The sequence below is a fragment of the Dipodomys spectabilis genome, unplaced genomic scaffold (genome assembly GCF_019054845.1).
Source record: "Dipodomys spectabilis isolate Male_0828 unplaced genomic scaffold, ASM1905484v1 ptg000373l, whole genome shotgun sequence".
NCBI classification, from domain to species: domain Eukaryota; kingdom Metazoa; phylum Chordata; class Mammalia; order Rodentia; family Heteromyidae; genus Dipodomys; species Dipodomys spectabilis.
In genome coordinates, this window is record NW_024871050.1 from 1,354,529 (window position 1) to 1,373,446 (window position 18,918).

At 44.6% G+C, this 18,918-nt stretch overlaps 1 protein-coding gene across 4 annotated transcripts in view; it reads left to right on the top strand.

Moving 5' to 3' along the window:
* The window catches only part of Cflar (CASP8 and FADD like apoptosis regulator), a 54,407-nt gene extending 40,417 nt beyond the window's left edge, over positions 1-13,990 (top strand). For 3 of the 4 annotated variants that reach the window (XM_042666962.1, XM_042666961.1, XM_042666963.1), the window contains one exon: positions 202-502. In XM_042666962.1, the coding sequence (XP_042522896.1) occupies positions 202-340 (139 nt within the window). In that variant the 3' untranslated portion in view covers positions 341-502. Of the gene's footprint in view, positions 1-201; positions 503-13,930 lie in introns of those variants that run through there. The other variant, XM_042666960.1, reaches the window with a different exon arrangement.
* The last annotated feature ends 4,928 nt before the right edge of the window (positions 13,991-18,918 follow it).

Sequence of the window (18,918 nt, forward strand, 5' to 3'; positions counted from 1 at the left end):
TGCCCTGGGGAGAGGAGACTGTGGCCCTCTGGCTGCAGTGTTGCCACCTGTTTTGGATCATCCCCAATCAGCGTATGAATCATTTAGAAAGGAACAGTTTCAAGAGCTGTCACATCTGCTGGCTGATGTCATTCTAATGACAATCTCTCTTCACTTTGGTATTTTCATGACATTAAACTCTGCCTTTCTCATTTCCTCCAGAAAACGCCCACTTGTGGATCTCCATGTGGAACTCACCAACAAAATATACGATTGGAACCGCAGAGTTTCTGATAAGGAGAAGTATCACCTCAGTCTGCAGCACACTCTGAGAAAGGAACTCATCCTGTCTTGTATATGAAAATCTAAAGCCAGCCAGGGGCTGGTGGCTCAAGACTTTAATCCTAATTATTTTAATCCTAATTTACATCCTAATTCTGAAAACAGAATCACCATTTAAAGCCATCCCAGGCAGACAAATCCAGGAGACTGTTAGCTCCAGTTAACCAGCAAAAAGGCAGAAATGGAGATGTGCTCAAGCATCAGTCTTGAGAAAAAACAAAACAAAAGAAAAACGAAAAACAAAAAAGACAAGTGAGAACACAGGCCCCAGGTTAAAGCGTCCGTGCAAGTGCACACACATGCACAATGGGTATTTTTATTTATTTATTTATTTTTGCTTTGGGTTTTTTTTTTTTTATTGTAAAGATACTATACAGAGGGTTACAGTTACATGAGTGAGGTAATGAGTACACTTCCTCTTGAACATTGTTATCCCCTCCATTGTTTTCTCCCTACCATCCCCTCCTTTGCTCCCTTCCCCGAGGTTCTTTTTTTTTTTTTTGATTGTGATTACATAATTTCCGGAAATTCACAGTATTGTGGAATAATGATGCTCATTTAAAGTCACAAGTTCATTCTAACTTTCCTGGAGCAAATTGTCTATCACAGTCTGTAATATATAACAGTGTTCACATGTTATATACCATATATGTGATCAGCAGCATGGGGATATTTAGTAGTGGTTCAACCAGATGAGTGGGAGTTCTTTGTTTCTTAAGTCCTGTTAGTTTTGTCATATCACCTAACATTTTGGATTCAGCATCCACTTATCAGGGAGACCATGTACCGTTTGTCTCTTCGTTCTTGGCTAACCTCGCTCAACATGATTCCTTCTAGCTCCATCCATTTCCCTGCAAATGCCATTATTTTGTCATTTCTAATGGCTGCATAATATTCCATTGTGTATAGATACCACAATTTTTGGATCCATTCATCTGTGGTGGGGCATCTAGGTTGTTTCCATATCCTAGCTATTGTGAACAGTGCTGCAATAAACATGGAGGTGCACGTGTAAATTTTACCCTTTTTATTTTTTTATTTTATTTTATTTTTATTTATTTTTTGGGGGTCCGGTCGTGGGGCCTGAATTCTGGGCCTGGGTGCTGTCCCTCAGCTCTTCAGCTCAGGCTAGCGCTCTACCACTTGAGTCACAGCGCCACTTCCGGCTTTTTTTTTTATTTTTGCTTATGTGGTGCTGGGGAATAGAACCCAAGGCCTTATACATGCAAGGCAAGCACTCTACCACTGAGCTACCTTCCCAGCCCCTGCTTTGGGTTTTTTTAACCAAGCCTTGCATTTTTTTTTTCTGGATGCAAGATAAGAACTTAGTCCAGGGCTGGGAATGTGCCTTACTGAGAGAGTGCTTGCCTTGCATGCATGAAGCCCTGTGTTTGATTCCTCAGTACATAAACAGAAAAGGCTGGATGTGGCATTGTGGTAGAGTGCTAGCCTTGAGCAAAAGAAGCTCAGGGACAGTGCCCAGGCTCTGAGTTCAAGCCCTAGGACTGGCAAACAGAGAAAGAGAGCGAGAGTGAGATCGAGAAAGTGAGTGAGTGAGAGAGAGAGAGAGAGAGACAGAGACAGAGAGAAACAGAGCGGAGCTTAGTTCATTTGGACAATACCAAATTGCCATAGAGTTGGTAGCTTAATCAGACACTTACTTTGTCACAGTTCTGAAGACTGAGAATCCAAGATCAAACTGTTAGCAGATATGTCTGGTTAAGGCTCTGTCCTGAAAATGACAGAAAGGTATGTGATGTCTTCACAAGAGAGTAAAGGCAGAGGAAAGATGAGAAGAAGAGAGAAAAAATGAAAAGAGAAAACAGGAAAGGAAAGGGGAGAACAGGACAGGAGAGAAGAGGAAAACAAAGAAGGAAAGAGGAGGACAGGGGAGGGAGAGAAGTTAAGAAGGGAAGAGAGGCAAGGGGGAAGGGGAAGGGGTGAGGGAGAGGAGTCTAAAAACAAAAAACAAACATTTGGTTAGTGCAAACAAAAACCACCTTGGAAGTGCTATGGCTCAAGGGTACCGTGCCTGCCTAATAAATGGAAGGTCCTGACTTCCAATTCCTGACTGCCAACACACACACACACACACACACACACACACACACACACACACACACACTCACTCTCTCTCTCTCTCTCTCTCTCTCTCTCTCTCTCTCACACTCTCGGTGGAGGGCTGGTGGCTCACACTTGTAAATCATAACTACTTAAAAGGCTGAGATCCAAGGTTAGAAGCCAGCTCAAGCAGAAAAGTCCATGAGCCCCTTATATTCAATAAGCTACTCAGAAAAAGCCAGAATGTGTCTCAAGTGGTACAGCCTTGAGCAAAGAGGCTCAGGGACATTGCCCAGGCTCTGAGTATATTTTTTAAAATTTTATTTTCTTGTAAAGATGCTGTACAGAGGGGTTACAGTCACATGAGTAAGGCAATGAGGACATTTCCTATCGGGCATTGTTACCCCTTCCTTTGTTCTCCCACCATCCCTTCTCTCCACCACCTCCCTCCTCCCCCCCCCCCCCCCCCGAGTATTTTTAAGGTAAGTTTTAAGTGGTATATGTTTTGTACATTTTGCTGTGAGGCTGAAAGGAGTGCGAATGATAATTTTCAGATAACATAAGAATTATTCTTGCTTTAGATCCAGGTGCTGGTGGCTTACACCTAGAATCCTAGCTACTCAGGAAGCTGTGATGTGAGGATTGCAGATTAAAGCCAGCCCCGGCAGAAAAGTCTGAGAGATTCTTAACTGCAATTAACCAGCAAAAATCCAGAAGTAGAGCTGTGATTCAAGTGATAGAACACCATCTTGAAGTGAAAAAGCTAACCAAAGGCCCTGAGTTCAACCCTCAGTTCTGGCACAAAAGAAAAATTATTCTTTCTTTAAAAGTAATTTTACTTGTTTAATGTGTGGGAGACTCCTGAGTTTTTCTTTACTTGCATTCTTAGCTGAGCCTCATGAGCCTGACATTGTGTTAGCAGAAGTAGTATTACTCTAAATGACCAAGCTGCTCTGGTACCCTTCTCCAGTTCCATTCAAACCATTTCCTATGTGTTCCCTAACCTCCACATATTAGTTATTCCTTGTCTTCTCCCCCTTGAGCCTTTGGCACAATTACCTCTACAGTTTTGCCTGTTTGATTCATATCTAGCCTTTTTGGACTGGCTTCTTTCACTTAAGTCCATTCGAAGTTCTTTTTGTGGCTTGATAACTGAATTTACTTCATTGCACAGGTATATATACCATAGTTTATCCATTTCCCTATTGATGGGCATCTTGATTGCTTACAATTTTAGCTATAGAACTCTATAACTATTTGTGTGCAAGTATTTCTTTTTGTGTATAGATGTTAAGCTCTCTATACATTTGAGTGCCTAAGAATCACTGATGAGTTGTATGGGAAGCTTTGTAAGAAACTGCAAGACTATTCCCAATAGGCAAGATATGGAATCATCCTTCATGACCATCACCTAGTAAATGGACAAAGAAAATGTGATTTTATGCACACACACACATACATACACACACTGAATATTATTCAGCCATAAAAATGAAATTGTCATTTTTAAGAATATGAATGGAGGGGCTGGGAAGGTGGCTCAGTGGTAGAGCGCTTGCCTTGCATGCCTGAGGCCCTGGGTTCGATTCTTCAGCACCACATAAGCAAAAAGAAAAAAGCCGGAAGTGGTGCTGTGGCTCAAGTGGTAGAGTGCTAGCCTTGAGCTGAAGAGCTGAGGGACAGCGCCCAGGCCCAGAGTTCAGGCCCTACAACCGGACGCCCCCCCCCCCAAAAAAAAAGAATATGAATGGAATAAAAGATCATGTTAAGCAAAATAAGCCAGATGAAAAAATAAATATTGCATGTGTTCTTGAGCCAAGATGACTGGGACAAGCCAGGGCAGGATAGTGAGATTGCCTCAAACAACAAAAACAACTTGAAAGATTATTTCTAAGTGTCTAGTATTTTACTAGACACATACATGGTCCATATCCTTGCCAACATTTGGTGTTATTATTTTGGATTTATTGGGTGTAATATGGTATTTGCTGTGTTGAGTTTTAAAGACTGCTTATATGTATTGAATATAAGTCTCTTACCAGGTTAATTTTTACCAATACTTTCTCCCGGTCTTTGGTTTTTCTTTTCATTTTCTTAGTAATGTCCTCTATAAAGAAAAAGTGTAAAAGATACTTTTCAAAAGTTTTTGAAAAATGTACAAACATTTAGTGCAGAGTAATATTTCTTTCATGAATTGTGCTTTTGGTATTTAAGAAATCATTGTTAAGGCTGGGGATGTGGCTCAGTGGTACAGTGCTAGCCTAGCATGCATGAAGCCCTGGATTCAGTTCCTCAGTACACAGAAAAAGCCGGAAGTGGTGCTCTGGCTCAAGTGATAGAGCACTAGCCTTGAGCAAAAAGCAGCTCAGGGACAGTGCCCAGGCCCTGAGTTCAAGACCCAGGACTGGCAAAAAACAAACACAAAAAAAATCATTGTTAAACCCAACATTATCTATATTTTTGCCTGTCTTATTTTCTAGAAAGTGTAGTGTTTTGTATTTTACCCTTAAGTTTATGGACAAGTTCAAGTTAAATGTTGTGCAGGTTTTTTGTTTTTTTTTTGTTGTTGTTGTTTTGTCAGATGTGGAGCTTGAACTCTGGGCCTAGGTTTTGTCCCTCAGCTCTTCAGCTCAAGGCTAGTGCTCTACCACTTGAGCCACAGCACCATTCTGGTTTTCTAAGTGGTTTATTGGAGATAAGAGTTTCATGGACTTTCCTGCCTGGGCTGGCTCTGAACCGTGATGCTCAGATATCAGCCTCCTTAGTAAAGTTTTTGTGTTTTGTTTTGTATTGTTTTGTTTTTTTGTCGGTCGTGGGGCCTGAACTCTGGGCCTGGGTGCTGTCCCTGAGCACTTCAGCTCAAAGCTAGAGCTCTCCACTTGAGCCACAGCACCACTTCCAGCTTTTTCTGCCTCATGCACGCAAAGCAAGCAGTCTACCAACGAAGCCACTTTCCCACCCTTGTGCAAGTTTTAAGGTCTGTGTCCAGATGTCTAAATATTCTAGCACCATTTGGTGGAATGACCCTTCTCCATTGAACTGCCACTTTTTCTTTGCAAAATTGATGCATTTGTAGTTCTATTTCTAATGTTATCATTTAATTTTATATTGATTAATTAGCCTGCTATTTCACCAATATCACAGTTTGAAAATTTGATTCATGTATTTAGTTATGTTTACTAAGTAGTTCTACAAAAAGGTTTTAGTTCTGTAAGTCCAGTTATGAGTACAACGCATCATAATGAATGTCACCTCTTTCACTGTTCTCCCCCATTTTTCCTCTCCCATCCCTACCGTCAAGTTACGTAGTTTATATTTTACATAACATATGACTGCATTTGCTTACCCTTCCTCCATTTGTAAGGTTTATGTCTAGATTCATTTTTTTAGACAACTAATTGTTCTAACACCATTTATTGAAATAACTCTTACACAGAATTACCACTGTTCTTTTGCAAAGTATTTTGTATAGTTCTATTTCTGGATATAATTTTTATTGATTAATCTGTTATTCCTCCAATACCACACTGTTCTGATCACTGTAGTGTAATTGTAATTTGATGTTCACAATGTTGAAAGAATAGAGGCAGCTACTGTACCATCTGAGTCACATCTCCAACCCTCCCTGTCTTTTTTTTCTCTTCTTGCCTTCCTCATTCCTTCCACCCTTCTCTCCCTTCCTTCCTTTCCCCCCCACCCCCGAGTGTCACCAAACTTCTGATCTTTGAGTTCTGAGATAAGTGTATAGCATTTTAAATAATATACATTTGCTTTATTTTAAAGTTTATATATTATACTTGGGTGTGTATATGTGTGTCTGTGCATGCGTACATGCACACGTACATGTCAGTCTGGACTCTGGGCCTGGGCACTGTACCTGAGCATTTTTATTCAAGGCTAGCACTCTGCCACCAAAGCCCTTTATAATTTTTAAAGAATCAAATAAAAACTACTTGTAAAAAAAAAGTCTAGTGTCTGTAATGTATCTAAACAATTACTATGTTAATTTTGAAATAAAGTGTGTGTGTGTGCGTGTGTGTGTGTGTGTGTGTGTGTGTGTGTGTGCGCCTGTCTTGGGGCTTGAATTCAAGGGTGCTGTCCATAGCTTTGTGCTCAAGGTTAGCACTCTACCACTTGAGTTACAACTTTTTTTTTTTTTGGTGGTTAATTGGAGCTATATATCACCTTCATAATTTTTTTAGAGAGAAGAAAAAAAAAAAGAGTCTCACAGACTTTCCAGCCCCAGATGACTTTGAACTCTGATCCTCAAATCCCAGCCTCTTGAGTAGCTAGGGTTACAGGCAAGAGCTACCTGCACCTGTCTAACTTTTTTGGTGATTCATGCCTGTAATCTTAGCTGTTTAGGAGGCTCAGATCTGAGGATCTAAGTTTGAAGCCAGCCCAGCAGGAAAGCCCTTGATGTTCTTATCTCCAATTATACTAGAAAGCCAGAAGTGGTGCTGTGTCTCAAAGTGGTAGAGCACTCGCCTTGATCACAAAAGCTCAGGGACAGAGCCCAAGCCCTAAGTGCAAGCCCCATGACCCCCCCCCCCCCAAAAAAATAAAAAAGTCTTACAGACTTTCCTGCATAGGTTGACTTTGAACTGCAATCCTCATTACTCAGGCTCCTGAGTTGCTAGAATTACAGGTGTAAGCCACTGGCACCCTTTTTTTTTAAATTTTCATTTTTTGTCAGCTGTGAGGCTTGAACTCTGGGCCTGAGCGCTGTCCCTCAGCTCTTCAGCTCAAGGCAAGCGCTCTACCACTTGAGCTAAAGTGCCACTTCCACCCTTTTTTAAAGAATAAAAGCTACTCTAAAAAACAAAAGTCTTATGTCTTTAATGTATCTAAACTCAACTACTTTGTTAATTTAGAAATAAATGGCATATTATGATACTGTCTTTGATTAATATGATCATGCCTATATACTTTTTTTTTTTTTTTTCTTGAGAGAGTATCTCACTATATATCCTAGGCTGGCCTCAAACTAGCAATTCTCAGCCTCCCAAGTGCTGGGATTACAGGTGTGTACCACAGTGCTTAGCTCTATATGTCTTTATACAATATTGAAGTCAACTATATTTTTATATATATATTTTATTGTGAAAATACTGTACATAGGGGTTACAATTACATGGGTAAGATAATGAGCACATTTCCCATCAAGCATTGTAGCCTCCTGCTTTGTTTCCCCTTCCCATCCCTAGTTCCCCCCACCAAAGTTGTAAAGTTCGTTTTTCGACATAACGACTTGTACATCTCATTGTTGCAATGGGTCCTCCTGTATCCCTGTTTTTAGAGTTTGTTTTTTTCCTTCCCCTCCACATATACCAACATCATATACAGTGAAAGCAGGGGTTATACCATGGGGGAGGGACATACAAGGCAACAAAGACATAATCTTATAAATATGTTAGAAACAATCGCGTGAAAGATCTCTTTTTTTTTTTTTTTTGGTCAGTCGTGGGGCTTGAGCTCTAGGCCTAGGAGCTGTCCCTGAACAATTCATGAAATCAGCTATATTTTTAAGCAATGATACAAAAACCATCTTTTCCTCGTTATTTGGTAAAGGCTTTCTGCCTCATATTTAAGGTTCTTTTTGTTGATGTTGATCATGGAGCTTGAACTCAGTGCCAAGGACACTGTCCTGAGCTTGTGCTCAAGGCTGCCTCTCTACCACTTTGCGCCACAGCTGCATTCCCAGCTTTCTGGTGGGTACGTGGAGATAAGTGTCTCACAGACTTTCCTGCCCAGACTAGCTTCCAGGTGTGGCCCTCAGATCTCAGCTTCCTGAGAATCTCAGATGAGGAACCACCAGGCCTTCCATCTACCTCTGGAAAATCTGTATCTTTATCACCACGCATGCTGTTAATCATTAATTAAAGTAGGCATGCTATCACCCGAGTTACTTTCCTATCTTGTCCACACCAGGCCAACGGAGCCTTGCCTTCTTTGGCTCACCTCGGCCGCCTCCGGCCGGGCTCTGCCTGCTTTTGTGGTTTTCTGAGAGCGACCACGGCCTCGTGCACGAATCAGTTTCAGGTGCAGAGGTTTAGCACGCTCCCTTTTTCCAGAAAGGAAAGCAAGTCTGGACTGGTAAAACCGACAGGAACACCCGTACCGTCTTAGCACAAAATGCGATGAAGACGTGGAAGTCCTGGCTCCGGGGTCGCGCGGCTCGCCGTCGGGAGCTGCTTTGCAGGAGTTGGAGTTAAGGGCGGCTCGAGGGAGAAGCGCGGGGCGGGACCAGGAAGGGGGACCCCGGGAGGGGGCCGACGGGGGGCGGGGCCTCGGCAGGGGGCCGGCGGGGGGGGCGGGGCCTCGGCAGGGGGCTGACGGGGGGTGGGACCAGGAAGGGGGACCCCAGGAGGGGGCCGACGGGGGGGTGGGACCAGGAAGGGGGACCTCGGGAGGGGGCCGACGGGGGGGGCGGGGCCTCGGCAGGGGGCCGGCGGGGGCGGGACCAGGAAGGGGGACCTCGGGAGGGGGCCGACGGGGGGCGGGACCAGGGGAGGGGGCTGACGGGGGGGGGGGGGGGGGGGGGGGGTGGGACCAGGAAGGGGGACCCCAGGAGGGGGCCGACGGGGGGTGGGACCAGGAAGGGGGACCTCGAGATGGGGCCGGCGGGGGACGGGACCTCGGGAGGGGGCCGGCGGGGGGCGGGACCAGGAAGGAGGACTTCGGGAGGGGGCCGGCGGGGGCGGGACCTCGGGAGGGGGCCGGCGGGGGGCGGGACCAGGAAGGAGGACTTCGGGAGGGGGCCGGCGGGGGCGGGGCCTCGGGAGGGGGCCGGCGGGGGCGGGACCAGGAAGGGGGACCTCGGGAGGGGGCCGGCGGGGGCGGGGCCTCGGGAGGGGGCCGGCGGGGGCGGGGCCTCGGGTGGGGGCCGGCGGGGGCGGGGCCTCGGGTGGGGGCCGGTGGGAGGCGGGGCCTCGGGAGGGGGCCGGCGGGGGGCGGGGGGGGCAGGGGGAAAGGGGGGGTCCTCGGGAAGGGAGGGACGGGCAGCGCCCGGCAGCAGCGGGGAGCAGGACGTCCGGAGGAGGACGCCGGTGGGCGGGAGTCGGCCGCTGCGGCTGGGGAGTGGAAACTCACGTGCCCCTCGGAAGGCTGCTGCCGTTCCCAGAATGCACCGCGGGAGCAGAGGGGGCGTTCCCTCCCCCGCCGGCGGGCGCGAGCAGCGCTCGAGGGCTGGATGGCCGCGGGAGTGGCCGCTCCCCGCGCCACAGGTGCCTGCCCGCGCGTGCGCGCGAGTGAGCCCAGCCAGGGGAGCTGAGGGCAGTTCGACCCCCTAGTTGTTATTTGGTATTATTAGCCTTGTAAATGGAAGGCTTTCCTGCGTTTATCTCTCTATCCACGTGTGTACACACACACATTTCAGCAGTGAAGCACCAGCCCAGAACACCACGAGCACACACAGTCACAGAGAAGGAGATTCATTGTCACAGAGGGGCTCCCAAGGCCGGGGAGGGAAAAACTGCGCGTCTGCGTCCACGGAGGGTTTTATATTCTAGAGCGGTGTGAGGGCAGAGGATCCCGTTACTATTTATGGCAGCTGCCAAATAGTATATAATGCTGAGACTGACCAAGGGGATGTTACTTTAAGGTGAGAGGGAGGCAGCTGGTCATCAGTTGCCTGCACCCAAAGGGCCCTTTGTTCGCCAATCTGGAAAAGGAGCATGTTAGGCTAACAAGCAGACTTAGGACCTCAAAAGAGAGAGACAATCCTTCCAGGCACAGTTAAAGAACAAATTTATTTACACCAGAAAGGGGGCCTGTGACTACCTTGTCCTAGGCTAGATACCCAGAACCAAGGGCAGCCTCCACCACAACCCTCCAAGCCTCCAATGGGCAGCCCCGACCTTTATTAGTTGGTCTACAAACCACCAATTAGTCAGTCTGCAATCCCTCCAACCCCAGACCTCCAAAGCTCCAAACCTCCAAAGGGGAAGGCTTTTCCCTTTCTTCCCTTCCTCCTTCTCTGCAGGCCTCTCCACTCTGCAGGCCTGCCCTGCTCTGCTCCGGGAGGCGTCTCTCCACAGGCCTCTCTAGAGGAAGGCCCCAGATGTCCTCTTGAGGAATTCGCCCTGCCCTCCACAGGCCTGCCCTACTCTGCTCTGCTAGGCATTCCCCTTCTGCTGTCCCTCTCTCCTCCCCCATGCCAGTGGGACTACTCTCTACTCTACTTCCCCTGCTCTCTACCCTACTCCCCTCAAGACTTCCGGTCTTTCGCCTACTCTCCTCAGGACTCTCAGGACTTCCAGTCCTTCCCCTACTCTCCTCAGGACTCCCCCCACCCCTCCCCTCAGGCTGTGCCCCTCCCTTTCAGCGGCATGCCCCTCCCCTTTCAGCGGCATGCTCCTCCCCCTTTGGCAGCATGCCCTGCCCTCCGATGGCACACTCACTGTCAACTCACTGCCAGCATGTCCTCAGTAATTTGTTCAAAATGGGAATTAGTATGAAACACTGATTACATATAGGGGAATGTGCTTTATTCTTATAACTGAAAGTACCCATCCCAGAAAAGCACATGGACACAGTCACATACAGCAAAAGGAGTTTATTGCCAGCAGAGCTGACAAGGCCATCTCCCTCAAAGGAGAGGGAGAAATGGTACCCATCTTTTTCAGGGGCATCCTTTTATAGTTGGGGCTTGGGGCGGGAGGTATTCCACATCTGCCACTGGTCACTGAAGACAGTGTGCAGGCAGGGCGGAGTTTAGGCCTGAGTGGAGGGTGTTCTGCTAATGCAGCTGGGGGCTAGAGGTACATGCTGAGGGCCTAGGATGGAGACTGTCAAACCTCAAATGGAAGAGGACCTATGAACAGTCCCTCTGCAGCCATGATTAAAGTCTGTCTGATCTGCTGAGATCTCTTGATTTCTTTATCTTCCTTTCAGTTTCCTAACAATATCTACACTGCACAATCTTCCACTTAGTGACTTGGCTTGTTTTTTTTTTTTTTTTTTTCTTAAGTACTAGGAATACTAGGATAAGAATTTAAGTGTAACTTCCCTTTAAGGACTAGATCAAATGCCTCAGGATAAACCTGTCTAGATTCCTTCCTTGCTACTGTGGCACTCATTGTCATCCCTACACTCTTCCCAACAGTTACCAATACTACTGATAATGTATTTTTTTTTCACTGTGAGCAGAGTCCACCACAGCCTTTTCTGGCTCCTCAGCCAGCAAAGACCTTGGGTTCCAGCCCTATAGCCAGTGTGGCTGCTCCACTGATAGAACTGTTGCTGTAGCCCTCTTAGGTTTTTGTCCCATGAACTCAATAAATGAGTCCAGGACAAATGATATCCAAGTCAATAGAGGTTGAGTGTGAAGAACTTTATTCACAAGTATCTTGGTCACAAGACACTGTTGTACTGTCTTTGTCTCTGTGTCCATTGTGTGTTTTCTGTCCCTGCAATTTGCTCTGAATCTAGGGGTTTTTATACCCTGGGCTGTACTCTGATTGCTTGCTTTTATTATAGTTAGGTGTTTTGGAAAGTAATACTTTGTTGGTCAGGTCCCACAACACTCTGGTTGGCTGTTAGTTCTTAGATTATAGTAACTGGAGGGACAGAGGCGAGATATTTTGAAACATTTCCCCCCCCCCCCTCTCTTTCTGCCAGTCTGGGGCTTGAACTCAGGGCCTGGACACTCTCCCTGAGCTTCATTTGCTCAAGGCTAGCACTCTACCACTTGAGCCACAGTGCCACTTCCAGTTTTGTTTTTGTTTTTTGGGGTCCGGTCCTGGGGCCTGAACTCTGGGCCTGGGCACTGACCCTCAGCTCTTCAGCTCAAGGCTAGAACTCTACCACTTGAGCCACAGCGCCACTTCCGGCTTTTTCTTTTTGCTTATGTGATGCTGAGGAATCGAACCCAGGGCCTCAGGCATGCAAGACAAGCGCTTTACCACTGAGCCACCTTCCCAGCCCCGCCACTTCCAGTTTTTTCTGTTTAGTGGTACTGAGGAATTGAACCCAGGGCTTCATGGATGCTAGGCAAGCACTCTACCACTATGTCACATTCCCAGCTATCCACTCTTCTTAAATGGTGTCTCTTGCAACTGATTTCAGCTTGATATGCCAAGATCCTATCCAAAGGCCCTGGGATCTACTTTACTTGTCCTACACTGTGTGGCCCCAGGATAAATAGTTAAACAACCGAATAAAAGACCAAAACTTAGTATTTATCTCTCTTTACCTTTTTAGAAAGATTGTATCTTAATATGCATAACAGAAATTTGCTGTTTTATCCATTTCAGTTCAATGGCACTAAATAGACTCATGTTGTCATGCAACAATCCCTATTAGGACTAATTTTAAACACTGGTGGGATCTTGATGATACTGCAGATATGGAAATGACAATTTACCACACTCAACCAAACATCATATGTTTTTCACTTTCCAGAGAGAAAACATTTTTCTAAGATACTGTGCATTTCCTTAGAACTCTGAACAGTTTGAATTAGCTTGGTTGTAGTGTAGGAACTTAAAATCAACCTTGCTAATTTAAATCTTGGCTCACTGTGTGACCTTGAGCAAATTACCTAATATTTCAGTGACCATTTTTAAAGCAAAAATCACATTAATAGTATTTATCTTAGAGAACTGTGGAACAATTATTAATTTAATGAGTAGTTGTAGATACTCTATACTTAGCATATAGTTAGTGCAATGTAAGAATTCAGTACTTTTTTTCCTATGAGAAATAATATTTTCAGTCTCTCCCGCTGGATTGAAAGTGCTGTTTTGTAAAACAGGGATGATTTGAGGGAGGGAATCAATGGGAGAGGGAAATGTTAGAAATGGAGTCAAAGAAAAGGAGGACACCAAAAGACAACTGCCTCATTTTTCTTCTTCGTTCTAGTCCTGGCCTGTGAACGCTGGGCTTGGGAGCTGTCCCTGAGCTCCTTTTGCTCAAGGCGAGGAGGGCCCTACCACTTTAGCTACAGCACCACTTCTGTCCTCCCGGGATATTGGAGATAAGAGTCTCAAGTGCTTTTCCTGCTCTGATTAGCTTCCAACTCTGATCCTCAGATCTCAGACTTCTGATTAGCTAGGATTACAGGCTTGAGCCACAGGTGCCTGGCAGAAAATTGCCTTGATAAAGCAAACCTTTACTTCTGTAAAAGGGATGCCATGGACAAGAATCTAAGCAAACATGCACTGGGCAGGAAGTTGCCCAGCTTTTATCCCTAATGCAGCAGGCCCTTCCCCTCTACTTGGTTCACAGTCTGTCCTGATTGGCAGTGAACTTCAGGTGGGAAGTTTTGTTGACAGGCTCTTAACAAAGGGATCATGGGGAAACATCTGGCAGGACAAGGAAAAAGAGCCTGGAACTGGACAAATAAAAGTGGAATTTTACAAGGGAAAATAATACACTATGACAGAAAAAAAAATCTACTTCTTACAAGGAAAAAGAAAGGCGTATGGGAATTGAATATTATATATCATATATAATATCTATAAATTATATATAAATGAAAATAGCATAATAAAATCCACTAAGAATTGTTAAGAAGGAGGAAAAGAGATTTAAAAAGAGTAATATAAGACAGGTGCTGGTGATTCAAGCCTGTAATCCTAGCTACTCAGGAGGCTGAGAACTGAGAATTACAATTCAAACCTAGCCTAGGGAAGGAAAGTCTGTGAGGCCTTTTTAATCTTCAATTATGTACCACAATGTTGGAAATGGAGCTGTGGCTTAAATGGTAGAGTGCTAGTCTTGAGCACAAAAGCTCAGGGATAGTGCCCAGGCCCTGAGTTCAAGCCCTACGACTGGCAACAAAAAAAGTAATATAGTGGAATGCTTTTGATCAAAGTATGTAATTTTCATGTATGTAAATATCACAGTGAAGCCTCCTTATATAACTAATTTTCATTAAGAAAACATTGAAAGGAGTTGGGAATGTGGCTTAGTGGTAGAGTGCTTGCCTAGCATGTATGAAGCCCTGGGTTTGATTCCTCAGTATCACATAAACAGAAAAAACTGGAAGTGGCGCTGTGACTCAAATGGTAGAATGCAAAAGAAGCTCAGGGAGAGTGCCCAGGCCCTGAGCTCAAGCCCCAAGATTGGCGGGAAATAAAAAAGGAAAAAGAAAAAAAAATGTGTATTTGCTACCACACTGAAGGTGATAGCACATGCCTATAACCTCAGAATTTAGGAGGCTTAGACAGGAAGATCATGATTTTCAAACCAGTCTGGGCTACATATCAAGACTGTCTCAAAGTACACACACAAACACACACACACACACACACACACACACACACACACACAGAAGAAAAAACAATGTATTTGAGTGTGGACTTAAATTTTTATTTATTTGTATATGGGCACACTTAAGAAATTAAGATGAATGACAACTATTTCATGAACTTTTTGGATGGACTTATTTCAAAGTAGGTGACTGGGGAAGGAGATGGTTAGGAAAATGACACTTCTTTGATCTAAAGAGCTCAGTAGCCTCCAGGAGCCTTTTGATGTACTTGGAAAGCTCTACCACGACAAAGTAAGTTTTACATTGGTCTTTAGGAGACACAGTTTGCCAGGATTATTTTATTCCAAGGGAAGAATAAGGTGGGATGATGACATCAGCAGGAAATTAATATGTTACTTAGTCTTGAAGACTAGTTTTAACTCACAAAGTCATTGAGTTCTTTTCCCACACAAAAGGGAACTTCCCACTAAGGATTCTAACTTATTTTCAGGCAATTTCCCTGAAAATCATTTACCACAAGAGGATCATTACCTACCCCTACAGGTATGTAAGAAACCTCCCCAAGCCGCTCAGCCCCAATTACCCTTTTCTTTGTTTGATGAACGAGAAAAATTTCAAAATCTCTTGTCTATCCTGGTCCTATTTCTGCCTGGATTTCATTACTCTGCTAGGGAAAAATAAATTAGCTGAAAACCAACATGGCCTTTTACCAGCAGAAATACTCCTTGTTCATAAACTGGCGAATTTGGCAGAGTAATTAAGGCTACATACATTTTCAGGAAACCACAAGATAAATGATATGCTAGAATAGGAAGATATTTCTAAGAAATATCTTAGAAGGGAGGACCCTAAAGCATGATTGTATTAAAAACAGTGATTTGGGGGTTGTTTTAGGTGGTGGTTGTTGTTGTTGTTGTTTGAGTCTTTAACTCCAGTCTGAAATGATCCTTTAGTCTCAGTCTCAGCCCACCCTCAGCCTCTAGTAGACTACAGGCTATGATTATCAAGCCGGGGTCGTACCTTTGTTTTTTTGCTTTCTTCCCTCCTCTTCTTCCTCCTCCAGCTCTTTCTCCTCTTTCTCCCCCCCCCCCCATCTTCTTTCCCTCTTCCTCATTTTGTGAGGGTCCTGGAACTTGAGCTCAATGCCTCTTATTCTCAATCGGCTTTTCAATCATGGTTGGCACTCTGCCACTTGAAACACATCTCTATTTCTGGCTTTTTTTGCTGCTTGATTAGAGATAACAGTCTCTTGGATTTGTCTGCCCAAGCTGGCTCTGAACAACAGAGTTCCTCCCATCCCAACCTCCTGAATAGCTGGGATTACAACTGTGACTTGAGTTCTTCCTTCTGAAGTGTCTACTAACTCAAGGTTGTTTTGTTACTGAAACTTAAAATGGATGTCAAATGATGTTTCTGCCATTTGCTAGATACGTTTGAGGTTTAACTAGATTTCTATGCCTGAGAGAAATTGTGTGATGTCTCTCCCCGCAAGACTCTTTGTCATTGGGAAGAAATCTGAATAAATTGAATTCCAACAAGAATACCCTCCAAATCTATTAGAAGGTACCTTGCAAATCTTGGGGTAGAGCTTCCTATACTGTTGCCTTTTGAGGGAGTTTATAGTATTTTTAATTTTTTTCAGCACTCTAGAATGGTCTAATGCCCAGAATAGAGGGAGTTTGGTTAAGGGAGAAGTATAGTTTCCCTATGTCCTTACTTACTAGAGTCTTGCCAAACTCCTTTTGTCTCTTTTAGGCTGGCCATGACATATCAAGGTCAAAGTCTGTGTTCTAGTCATCAAATAAGCTTTGGAGAGATGCTTCTGATTATTGATTGGAGGCTGCGAGTCCAGTTGGGCACGAAGTTCCTCTGCCTCTACTTAGGCTCCCACAAGAGGCTGGAAAAATGCAACCGAGCCTCAGATCTTTTTGACCATCTTAGAAGGACAACAGCTGAGTGAAAATAACACTTGTTCTAGCAGAACTTCTTTACAGAATCAAGCAGAATTGTCTAGTGAAGCACCTCAGCTACACCAAAGAGCAGGTAGAGCATCAGCTGCTCACCCACTGGAAGAAGGTCTTTCTGTTCAGGATCTCTGATCCTGGGAGATAGATAGGTTTTCCAACTAGTGTGCTTTCAGGCCATTGAGTTTTGAAAGGAAGCTGGGAATAAGGTCTTTTTCTTTATCTTCCTCCATGAAGGATTAATCAGAGATGTCACCGATTCTAGGTGAGGGTTTATGAAGGTTCCCTCCAGAAGTAGGGACCCTCCACTTACAGTTTTAGTCTTAGGTTCTTGACTTTGATTTCAGAATAAGAATATCCAGTCAAGTCATAATAGTAAGAAAACTTGGCAGAGCTGTGTTGAGTACGCAAGCGAGCAAGCAAGCAGGCAGGAAGGCAAGCAGAGAGGAAGAGGCATACTCTAATAGACCCAGTGTGGGTGTTCAATGGGAGACACAGGGAGCTCTTTGATATCAGGGCAATATACGATAAGAGGCAGGGTTTTAGGATAACTGTTTTCCTTTGTTCTCACACCTGGCACATTGAATCATGCTCATCTATTAGGAAGAATAATATGTCACTTGCAAGGAAATGGATGGATTTAGAAATATTATATTAAGTGAAGTAAGTTAGGCTTAGAGATGAAGACCACGTGTTTTCTCTCACATGTGTAGGTTAGATCTAAACTGAAAACATATACAGGGACGTATGCATGTATACACAATCAAACTGATTAAAGTAGGGTATACACAATGAACTGACAGTCTAACAAAATGAATACCAGGAAGCTGAAATGTGTTTTGTCTGAAGTGGGTAGGACTTAAGGGGAGGGAGGCAGGTGAATAGAGAGGCAGGGTGGGTGAACAGAGTCATAATATTAAATGTACATGTATGAACATGGAGCCAGGTCACTTGAATGGATGGGTGTGGTTAGAACAGATAAGGCAGGGAGAAGATGGAAGGGTCACACTAATCAAGATGCATTGTTCTCATAAATTGCCATGTTGAATGGAAACCTCTGTACATTTACTTAAAGATAATTAAAAAACCCAAACTCACCGCATTCCACTAAAGTTATCCTTTATAAAGAAAAGACTGAAGGTGATAGGTACCACTGAGGGTGTGGAGAAAAGGGACCACGTGCACACAGTTTGTGGGAGAGCAGTATAAAAGTTCTTAAAAAAAGAAACATAGCCGGATGCTCGTGGCTCACACCTGTAATCCTGCCTGCTCAGGAGGCTGAGATCTGAAGATAATGGTTCAGAGCCACCCAGACAGGAAAGTCCATGAGACTTGTATTTCCAATTAACCAGAAAAAAGCCAGAAATAGAGCTGTGGCTCAAGTGGTAGAAAGCTAGTCTTGAGCAAAAAAACCTCAAGGACAATGCTCAGGCCCTAAGTATAAGCCCCAGGTCTGCAACTAACTAACTAACTAAAATAAAATAGAACTACTACCATAGAATCCAGCAATCTCACTATTGGATTCTCTTCCATGGAAGAGAAATCACTATGTCACAGAGAAATTTGCACTCTCGTGTTTTTTTTTGTCGGTCATGGGGCTTGAACTCTGGGCCTGGGCGCTGTCCCTCAGCTCTTCAGCTCAAGGTGAGCACTCTACCACTTGAGCTACAGCGCCACTTCCAGTTTTCTGGTGGTTTATTGGAGATAGGTGTTTCACAGTCTTTCCTGCCCGGGCTGGCTTTGAACCGTAATCCTCAGATCTCAGCCTCCTGAGTAGCTAAGATTACAGGCGTGAGCCACCAGTGCCCAGCTCACTCTTGTGTTCTTTGCAACACTACTTACACAGCCAACAAACAGAAGAGCGCTAAGTGTCCATCCACTGAATGGGTAAAGAAAGCATGGTACATAGTCAGAGTGGAGTACTACCCAGCCATAAAAAGAGTGAAATCTGTTATTTATGACATGGATGGATCATGAGACCATTATGTTAAATGAAATAATGTAGGCACAGATTCACTTGTGTGGAAACTCAAAAGCTGATCTTAAACAAGTTGAGAGCAGAAGAGTGGTCACTATTAATTCTGGGTTTATGGCTGGCTCTGCCACTTGCTGGCGGAGCTTGTCACAGCTTCCTAATAGATGCTGTGAACTGAATTAACAATGGTGAAGATTATTGAAGGTCCAGGCACTTTTTCTAATGCTCTATTAGCTTCATCTCCCATAATTTTTTCAGATAGGGGTTCCAAAGCTGGAGCCTGAGGACTGTGTTTTTTTGTTTGGATGGACTGTGAAGCCAAGTAATTAATTCCAGACTCTATTTTGCCGTCTATAACATGGGAGAGCAATCTGCTCTGT